The 11,183-nt window shown below is 43.1% G+C and overlaps 1 protein-coding gene and 1 pseudogene across 1 annotated transcript; one reads left to right on the top strand and one right to left on the bottom strand.

Moving 5' to 3' along the window:
* Positions 1-3,456: 3,456 nt before the first annotated feature.
* Positions 3,457-4,287, top strand: LOC149436837 (large ribosomal subunit protein eL32 pseudogene; annotated as a pseudogene).
* A 5,044-nt stretch (positions 4,288-9,331) lies between these two features.
* On the bottom strand, positions 9,332-10,818 carry CLDN2 (claudin 2). The gene has a single exon (XM_089661402.1). It carries the CDS (start codon positions 10,549-10,551, stop codon positions 9,874-9,876), a length of 678 nt encoding a protein of 225 aa, XP_089517528.1. The 5' UTR covers positions 10,552-10,818; the 3' UTR covers positions 9,332-9,873.
* Positions 10,819-11,183: the final 365 nt, after the last annotated feature.

The raw sequence follows: 11,183 nt of genomic DNA, 5'->3' as shown, positions 1-11,183 counted from the left end.
GGACATTCTTCCCACTGATCACCACTGTAAGGGACATTCTTCTCACTGACCACCAATGCAAGGAGCATTCTTCCCAATGGCCACCAATGTAAGGGACATTCTTTCCACTAGCCACCACTGTAAGGGACATTCTTCCCACTGGCCACCAATGTAAGGGACATTCTTCCCACTAGCCACCACTGTAACGGACATTCTTCTCACTGACCACCAATGTAAGGGGCATTCTTCCCACTGACCACTAATGTAAGGAACATTCTTCCCACTGATCACCAGCGTAAGGGACATTCTTCCCACTGATCACCAATGTAAGGAGCATTCTTCCCACTGATCCCCAATGTAAGGGACATTCTTCCCACTGATCACCAATGTAAGGAACATTCTTCCCACTGACCACCAATGTAAGGGACATTCTTCCCACTGACCACCAATGTAAGTAGCATTCTTCCCACTGATCACCAATGTAAGGGACATTCTTCCCACTGATCACCAATGTAAGGGACATTCTTCCCACTGACCACCAATGTAAGGGACATTCTTCCCACTGACCCCCCAATGTAAGGGACATTCTTCCCACTGATCACCAATGTAAGGGACATTCTTCCCACTGACCACCAATGTAAGGGACATTCTTCCCACTGATCACCAATGTAAGGGACATTCTTCCCACTGACCACCAATGTAAGGGACATTCTTCCCACTGATCACCAATGTAAGGGACATTCTTCCCACTGACCACCAATGTAAGGGACATCCTTCCCACTGACCCCCAATGTAAGGGACATTCTTCCCACTGACCACCAATGTAAGGGACATTCTTCCCACTGACCACCAATGTAAGGGACATTCTTCCCACTGACCACCAATGTAAGTAGCATTCTTTCCACTGATAATCAATGTAAGGGACATTCTTCCCACTGATCACCAATGTAAGGGACATTCTTCCCACTGATCACCAATGTAAGGGACATTCTTCCCACTGACCACCAATGTAAGGGACATTCTTACCACTGACCACCAATGTAAGAGACATTCTTCCCACTGACCCCCAATGTAAGGAGCATTCTAAGCACAGACCACGAATGAACTGGTTTTATTAGAGGTTCCCCATGACCTAGAAATTATTTCAGAAGTTCCTCTAAAGTAAAAAGTTTGAGAAAGGCTGGTCTAGATTGTACAGTGTATTTAGGGTGTGTTACCATGAATAGATATTATTCCCATTATGTAACTGTTAATGGAAAGAACTTTGGTATATCTGTTTGTGAAATACAAAAAAAATGTGGTACTACAGAACAAATAGTCCCTATGCTGTCTCTTTGCTGTGGAGATTAGGGAAAGTGGTTTAGTAGTTTACTAACAGATAGCTGGACAGGGCTGACACCATGTCTTGCAATATCAGTTCACAAATAGGCATTTGGTGTTGAATTATAGTATATCAGTAAGTACTTTAGGAATTGAGAGCATTTCTGGGGATAAAACACAGGCAAATGTGCATGTATTGGAGAGGTATAGTGCATATGGTTTTTTTTTCTTCATTTTGCCCTGACATATTCTTTAACGTGGTTCTAAAGGCAGAAGGTTTTTTAAAAAACCTCCTGAATGCAGCTCCCCCCTCAGCCCCAGGGCCAGATCTAGGGTTGCTGGGGTGGGCTGTACCCCCCCCCCAGATTTTAATTGAGGCCCCCCCCCCCAGGTGTTTGAGAGTGCACCCACTGATCCATGAGCCAGTTTCTCTTATATTAGTCAGACCGCTATGGTAGGATCAGGGGCAGACTGACAACTCATGGGGCCCCCGGGCAATAGGGGCTCATGGGGCCCCCGTGTCCTTGCCCACACTCAAAAAAAGCCTATAAAAGGTACCAGGGGCATTTTATGGGGCTCCCTGCTGACCCCTGGCCCTGGGGCAGTGCCTGAGTTCTCGAAAGAGAAACAACTGAGGATTAAAAAAAATAGAGAGGACTTTCTCTTCCTTGGACTGTCTGTGGTGAAGGCACCATGGCGGCTCCTAGACCTCTCATAAAGCCCAAGATTGTCAAGAAGTGGATGAAGAAGTTCATCCACCACCAGTCAGATTGATATGTTAGAATTAAGCCAAACTGGCGCAAGCCTATAGGGATTGACAGGCACCATTAATGGGAGGTCAATCAGCCACAGCTCAAGTGACCCCTAGAAAACTTTGAAGGAACCCTAGGGTTCCATAGAATTCTTTTTGAGAAAGCTGCATTAGACCAAAAAGAGAAACAACTGAGAAGTAAAAAAAATAAAGAGGACTTTCTCTTCCTCGGACTGTCTGTGGTGAAGGCAGACGCTCCGGATTGGCACCATGGTGGCTCCTAGACCTCTCATAAAGCCAAAGTTTGTCAAGAAGTAGACAAAGAAGTTCATCCACCACCAGTCAGACCATTATGTTAAGATCAGGGGCAGACTGACAACTCATGGGGCTCCCGGGCAATAGGGGATCATGGGGCCCCTGTGTCCTTGCCCACACTCAAAAAAAGCCTATAAAAGGTACCAGGGGCATTTCATGGGGCCTTCTACTGACACCTGGTCCTGGGGCAGTGCCCGAGTTCTCGAATGGTCAGTCCGCCCCTGGTTAAGATTAAGCCAAACTGGCGCAAGCCTATAGGGATTGACAGGCACCATTAAATGGGAGGTCAATCAGCCACAGCTCAAGTGACCCCTAGAAAACTTTGAAGGAACCCTAGGGTTCCATAGAATTCTTTTTGAGAAAGCTGCATTAGACCAAAAAGAGAAACAACTGAGAAGTAAAAAAAATAAAGAGGACTTTCTCTTCCTCGGACTGTCTGTGGTGAAGGCAGACGCTCCGGATTGGCACCATGGTGGCTCCTAGACCTCTCATAAAGCCAAAGTTTGTCAAGAAGTAGACAAAGAAGTTCATCCACCACCAGTCAGACCATTATGTTAAGATCAGGGGCAGACTGACAACTCATGGGGCTCCCGGGCAATAGGGGATCATGGGGCCCCTGTGTCCTTGCCCACACTCAAAAAAAGCCTATAAAAGGTACCAGGGGCATTTCATGGGGCCTTCTACTGACACCTGGTCCTGGGGCAGTGCCCGAGTTCTCGAATGGTCAGTCCGCCCCTGGTTAAGATTAAGCCAAACTGGCGCAAGCCTATAGGGATTGACAGGCACCATTAAATGGGAGGTCAATCAGCCACAGCTCAAGAGACCCCTAGAAAACTTTGAAGGAACCCTAGGGTTCCATAGAATTCTTTTTGAGAAAGCTGCATTAGACCAAAAAGAGAAACAACTGAGAAGTAAAAAAAATAGAGAGGACTTTCTCTTCCTTGGACTGTCTGTGGTGAAGGCAAATGCTGCAGATTGGCACCATGGCGGCTCTTAGACCTGTCATAAATCCCAAGATTGTCAAGAAGTGGACGAAGAAGTTCATCCACCACCAGTCAGATTGGTATGTTAAGATTAAGCCAAACTGGCGCAAGCCTATAGGGATTGACAGGCACCATTAAATGGGAGGTCAATCAACCACAGCTCAAGAGACCCCTAGAAACCCCTAAAGGAACCCTAGAGTTCCATAGAATTATTTTTGAGAAGGCTGCATTAGACCAAAAAAGAGAAACAACTGAGGAGTAAAAAAAATAGGAATTTCTCTTCCTCGGACTGTCTGTGGTGAAGGCAAACGCTCTAGAGTGGCACCATGGTGGCTCCTAGACCTCTCATAAAGCCCAAGATTGTCAAGAAGTGGACGAAGAAGTTCATCCACCACCAGTCAGATTGGTATGCTAGGATTAAGCCAAACTGGCGCAAGCCTACAGGGATTGACAACAGAGCCTGCAGAAGGTCCAAGGGTCAAATCCTGATGCCCACCATCAGATACAGTAGCAACAAGAAAACCAAACACATGCTGCCCACCTGCTTCAAGAAGTTCTTTGTACATAATGTAAGGGAACTCGAAGTTCTAACAATGAGCAACAAGGTATTTTGCACGGAAAGCGCTCACGTCGTCTCTAGGAACCGCAAGACTATTGTGGAAAGAGCAGCCCGGCTCGCCATCAAAGTGACAAATCCCAACGCCAGACTGCGCAGTGAGGAGAGCAAATAAACCAATTCAACTTTGTTAAATAAAAGGAAAAGTATAAATAAAAAAAAACAAAAACAAGAAGAGTGGGATTTGATTTCAAAGAAGGACGGTCCCTTCCAGGGGCGGACTGACAACTCATGGGGCCCCCGGGCAATAGGGGATCATGGTGCCCCTGTGTCCTTGCCCAAACTCAAAAAAGCCTATGAAAAAGGTACCAGGGGCATCTCATGGGGCCCCCTACTGACCCCGGGCCCTCGGGCAGTTCCCGAGTTTCCAAATGGTCAGTCCGCCCCTGGTCCCTTCAAATGTGGGGCAGCTTGGAACTATGGGAGAGAGCTGAGTTTTACCAGTATACTGTTTAGCTGCAATTTTTCCATAATAACAATTAGTCATCCTTTATAGAATCACACATTTCCACAATATTCCAAGCCGAGGTGAGACCCGGACAGCAATGAAGAGTAAAGAGGTGATCCGAGCCAAGGAGTGTTTTATATTACAGGGTATGGCCGTGAGAGGGTAATGGCTGGAGGCAAAATCAGTAAGACCATAGCTGTGGGCAGCTTACTAGAATTATACCACCAGTTAGGTAATGTTCTGCAGAGGATCTCCTGTGCAGTCCTAGTGCAGTCAGCAAATACCCTACAGATATAGGGGTTCTAACCCTACCCTACACCCTTCAGATACAGGGGTTCTAACCACCAGTTAGGTAATGTTCTGTAGTGGATCTCCTGTGCAGTCCTAGTGCAGTCAGCAAATACCTTACAGATATAGGGGCTCTAACCCTACCCTACACCCTACAGATACAGGGGTTCTAACCCTACCCTATACCCTACAGATATAGGGGTTCTAACCACCAGTTAGGTAATGTTCTACAGTGGATCTCCTGTGCAGTCCTAGTGCAGTCAGCAAATACCCTACAGATACAGGGGTTCTAACCATACCCAACACCATTCAGATACAGGGGTTCTAACCACCAGTTAGGTAATGTTCTGCAGTGGATCTCCTGAGCAGTCCTAGCTATAGCAAATACCCTACAGATATAGGGGTTCTAACCACCAGTTAGGTAATGTTCTACAGTGGATCTCCTGTGCAGTCCTAGTGCAGTCAGAAAATACCCTACAGATATAGGGGTTCTAACCCTACCCTACACCCTTCAGATACAGGAGGTTCTAACCACCAGTTAGGTAATGTTCTGTAGTGGATCTCCTGTGCAGTCCTAGTGCAGTCAGCAAATACCTTACAGATATAGGGGCTCTAACCCTACCCTACACCCTACAGATACAGGGGTTCTAACCCTACCCTATACCCTACAGATACAGGGGTTCTAACCCTACCCTATACCCTACAGATATAGGGGTTCTAACCACCAGTTAGGTAATGTTCTACAGTGGATCTCCTGTGCAGTCCTAGTGCAGTCAGCAAATACCCTACAGATACAGAGGTTCTAACCATACCCAACACCATTCAGATACAGGGGTTCTAACCACCAGTTAGGTAATGTTCTGCAGTGGATCTCCTGTGCAGTCCTAGCTATAGCAAATACCCTACAGATATAGGGGTTCTATCTCTACCCTACACCTTCCAGATACAGGGGATCTAACCCTACCCTACACCCTACTCATACAGGGGTTCTAACCACCAGTTTAGGTAATTTTCTACACCCTACAGATACAGAGGGTCTAACCACCAGTTAGGTAATGTTCTACACCCTACAGATACAGAGGGTCTAACCACCAGTTAGGTAATGTTCTGCAGTGGATCTCCTGTGCAGTCCTAGCCGAAGCAAACACCCTACAGATATAGGGGTTCTATCCCCACCCTACACCCTGCAGATACAGGGGATCTAACCCTACCCTACACCCTACAGATTAAGGGGTTCTAACCCTACCCTACACCCTACAGATATAGGGGTTCTAACCACCAGTTTAGGTAATGTTCTGCAGTGGATCTCCTGTGCAGTCCTAGCCATAGAAAATACCCTACATATATAGGGGTTCTAACCTTACCCTACCCTACAGATATAGGGGTTCTAACCCTACTTTACACCCTACAGATACAGGGGTTCTAACCACCAGTTAGGTAATGTTCTGCAGTGGATCTCCTGTGCAGTCCTAGCCATAGCAAATACCCTACAGATATAGGGGTTCTACCCCAACCCTACAGATACAGGGGTTCTAACCCTACCCTACAGATACTGGGGTTCTAACCCTACTTTACACCCTACAGACACAGGGGTTCTAACCACCAGTTAGGTAATGTTCTGTAGTGGACCTCCTGTGCAGTCCTAGCCGAAGCAAATACCCTACAGATATAGGGGTTCTACCCCAACCCTACAGATACAGGTGGTTCTAACCCTACCCTACAGATACAGGGGTTCTAACCCTACCCTACAGATACTGGGGTTCTAACTCTACTTTACACCCTACAGATACTGGGGTTCTAACCACCAGTTAGGTAATGTTCTGTAGTGGACCTCCTGTGCAGTCCTAGCCGAAGCAAATACCCTACAGATATAGGGGTTCTACCCCAACCCTACAGATACAGGGGTTCTAACCCTACCCTACAGATACAGGGGTTCTAACCCTACCCTACAGATACTGGGGTTCTAACCCTACTTTACACCCTACAGATACAGGGGTTCTAACCCTTCCCTACAGATACTGGGGTTCTAACCCTACTTTACACTCTACAGACACAGGTGTTCTAACCACCAGTTAGGTAATGTTCTGCAGTGGACCTCCTGTGTAGTCCTAGCCGTAGCAGATAAGAAAAGATCTCCTCTTACATACGAGGACCGTACCGAAGATAATGCAAAAGTGGACGTGACCTTTTTTTATCGACTTACATAAGTCTTTCGAATTTCAAGTTCTTTATAGTAACTCTTCTTCTTCTTTTTCATTGCAGGTAAATCATGGATTCCAAGCAGAAGCAATGTGCCACCATTGAGTTCTCCATGAAGCTGAGGCATCCACAGAAGGCTACAGAATGTCCATGAAGATGACACCATACCATTGACCAGAGTCACCAATGACAGGACATGGCTCTTCTCAATGGTGTCATTGTAGCCTTCTGTAGATGTTGGACAACCTACAACCAGGGGCGGACTGACAAGTTATGGGGCCCCCGGGCAAGAGGGGATCATGGGGCCCCTGTGTCCTTGCCCAAACTCAAAAAAGCCTATGAAAAAGGTACCAGGGGCATCTCATGGGGCCCCCTACTGACCCCGGGCCCTCAGGCAGTGCCCGAATTTCCAAATGGTCAGTCCGCCCCTGGGCAGTTGTTGTCAACAACGATCTACACAACCTCTTATACATTATAGATCGACTAGGATGGAATCCATCAATTTAAATTGTACCTAAAACCTCAAACACATGGGAATATGAGGCCAGATCACTTAAATAGCGGGCATATTTCCACGCCACGTATAGTCAACCATAGTAATAAATGGCTGTATGCAGCTGTACACAGATTTATGCCCCGACCCGCCTATGCGTAACACCGCATGTCCCTGAATGCAGACTCTCTGGGGTCGATGTATTAAAACTGCACGGTGCAAAATGTGGTGCAGCTCTGCAGAGGAACCAATCAGCTTCCAGGTTTTATTGCCAAAGGTTATTAGAACAAGCCGAAGTTAGAAGCTGATTGGCTGCCATGCACAGCTGCACCAGATTCTGAATGCCCCAGTTTTAGTAAATCTCCCCCAATGCGTCTAAAAGAGCTTCAAAATAACTTTTTCAATGACATTAACACGCTAAAGTTAAACGTTTTGGCCCATTTACACTTTCATTGCGGTAGTACGCATTAGGCGCGTTAGTAGTTTCGCATGACACCCCAAAGCACCCCAAAGCTCGGGCACAGCTATGCATTATTGTGCATTTTGCCTGGCATTGGTAAAAATGTATATATATATATATATAGGCACTATAGAAGCCGCAAATTTCCACTTGAATAAAAATAGGAAGCCTCCTCCACGCACATATGTATACAGTATGTGTGTATAATATATATATATATATATATATATATATATATATATATATATATATAAAATTATTGAGAAATATATATATGTATATATATATATATATATATATATCTCAATAATTATATATATATATATATATATATATACACAGTAAACTGTATATAATATATAGATAGAGAGGGAGAGAGAGAAATATTACATATAAATAAATATATATATATACACATACACACAAACATAGTATACTGTATATTAAAAATAAATTAATTATTAAAAAATTCATAAAAATAAAGAGAGAGAGTTCTTACACACACACACATATATATATATCTATATATATATATAGATATATATTCTATATGTATAATCTCTCTCTTTTTCTCTTTCTCTCTCTTCATATGTATTGTATAATCTCTCTCTCTCTCTCTCTCTCTATAGAGAGAGAGAGAGAGAGAGAGTTTATATATATATATATATAATTTTTTTTTTAGAAAGAGAGAAAGTTAATATATATATATAAACTATCTCTCTCTCTCTGTATGTATGTATATATATATATATATATATATATATATATATATATATATATGTATAGAGAGAGTTTTATATATATATATTTATTTATTTTTTTTAGAAAGAGAGAAAGTTTATATTTATATATATATATATATATATATATATATATATATATATATATATATATATAAACTCTCTCTCTCTCTCTCTCTCTCTCTATATATATATATATTTTTTTTTTTAGAAAGAGAGAAAGTTAATATATATATATATATATATATATATATATAAAATCTCTCTCTCTCTTTCTCTCTCTCTCTTTCTCTCTCTCTCTTTCTCTCTCTGTATGTATGTATATATATATATATATATATATATATATATATTTATGTGTGTGTGTATAGAGAGAGAGAGTTTTATATATATATTTATTTATTTTTTTTAGAAAGAGAGAAAGTTTATATATATATATATATAAACTCTCTCTCTCTCTCTATATATATAATTTTTTTTACAAAGAGAGAAAGTTTATATATATATATATTTATTTATAAATATATATATGAACTCTCAATCTCTCTTTCTATATATATATATTCCATTGGTGTAATAAAAACTCCATACAGGTCTAATTTTTGTACCGTACTACCATATGCTTTCTTTCTTGCGTATAGTGTATCTCTTGTTTTGTGCAAATTTAATAAAACTCTACTGATGAAAAAAAAAAAATTCTATAAAAGTCGCCTTATAATGTACAAAAATGCAACCACAGTTCGGATCAATACTTTAATATAGAAAGCGAAACCCTTTCCCAGTTCAGTAATTGCGCTTCTTCCTTTAGGACATTTATCATCAGCGGTAACCTTGCTCTTTTATTTGTCTTTGTGCCACAAATAGCTACAAAGGGTTTACACATGTATTGCAAAAAAACAAAAAAAAAACAAAACAAAAAAACAAACACCTGACCATTTATTACGACTCGTCAGCATAAAAAAAAATAAAGACAAACGCAATAAGCAAACCTTATAGGAAGTTCAAGTTGCATTTTTTTTTTTCTTACAGTCAGATATTCTGTATATCAGATGCAGAGAGGCACTAACCAATGTCTTCTATATTAGACTGCTCATCTGGTTACAGTCAGTTAATTCTGCTTTAAATGCAGATGCAGTTGATTTTTTTTTTCCGGTGAAGCAGTACTAATGAATAGGATTAGCAGTCTCTTAAGTCTACCGATGCGACAGAATGTGGAGTACAGAATCAGCTACCGATCAATCAGGTTGGAGTAGAGTACGTTTAAAGGTCTCCTTCTTTCATTCATACGTAACCTGTAAGGCTGTAGCCGCTATTCTCGACCTTGGAGTTGGGCACTTTGTTGGACGTCACTGTCCTGCTCCTCTGGTACTTGCTATAAAAGCCTTGATCTGGCTCCTTGGGGGGGCAAGAAGCGCATAGAATGGCACCACCCACCACGGAGAATATCGAAGACATGATGCCAAGATACAAGGCAGATCCAATCTCGTACCTCTGGGCGTCTGGAAGCAGGGGGTTGTAAAAGTCTTGGAGGATGGTGTGCAGGTTCCAGCAGATGGGCACCAAGCAGATGACCCCACCTAGGATGAAGAAGACGCCGCCGGTCACCGCCAGTTTATCTTTGCCGGGACTTCCTTGGTTGAAGATGGTACATTTCATGCCAAAGACGGAGAAGAGGGTGGATATGGAAGAGACCACGCAAGAGGTTATCATAAGGGCTTGGGCAGCTTTGGTTTCTGGTGGTAGACCCAACATGGAGTTGTAGATGTCACATTGGGTGATGCCTGTGCTAAAGACAGCGCATTCCATCCACAGTCCTTTATTGAAACCCACGGCCGTCACGATGCTGGCGCCGATGTAGGAGCTGACCTTCCAATCGGGAAGGAGCGTAGCGATGACTGCGCCTAACAAACCCAACACGGCCATGAAGTAGCCCATCATCTGCAAACCGACGGAAGCCATTTTCCCGTCTCTTCTTTTCTGGTCCGCTTCTCAATTTCCTCCGACCAGCTTGCCCAGTCCGTTTTTTTTTTTTCGTTTCAGCTTTCCATAGCTGAGCTGGATCCTTACCGAGAGACGTCTTAACGATGTCAGAGGCTTTCCCACCCAAGTTAGAGGTCTTTATGCCTGCAAAGTATTTCTCGAGGTAAAACACGGGTTGTGGTTCCAGCTGTTTGGATTTGGTGTCACGCTGAGTCCAGTTTATACTGAGATTAAACGTGAAAAGGTAAGAACACCAGGGGGAAGGGGGAGGACGTGGAAAGCAAAGGGGCTTGGCCGAGGGTTAAATATTCACCAATACTAACTGATTCAAAAAGTGCCCCTTGACCGTGTTATCTATGAAACATAAAAATCATACAGACCCCCCTCCTGGTCCTGTGATCTCCTGCCAGTGAAACTTCCCTACGTTATGCAACCCACTTCCATTGTGTCACATTGCCTATACGGTATCTCAATCCAGCTGCCAACGTTCTCAGCACAGCGCAGCCTTGTATTGCAACATTCCCAGTCTACAAAGAAAAGAGTGCGAAGGATAATAAACTGTGTGGATTCTAAAGGTTAAAAAAAAAAAAAAAAAAAGATCAAGTGGTCCA

The sequence above is a fragment of the Staurois parvus genome, unplaced genomic scaffold, assembly GCF_062004578.1.
Source record: "Staurois parvus isolate SC_StPar_1 unplaced genomic scaffold, SC_StPar_1.0 ptg001332l, whole genome shotgun sequence".
In the NCBI taxonomy this organism is placed as follows: domain Eukaryota; kingdom Metazoa; phylum Chordata; class Amphibia; order Anura; family Ranidae; genus Staurois; species Staurois parvus.
This window is presented reverse-complemented; position numbering and strand designations above follow the sequence as displayed.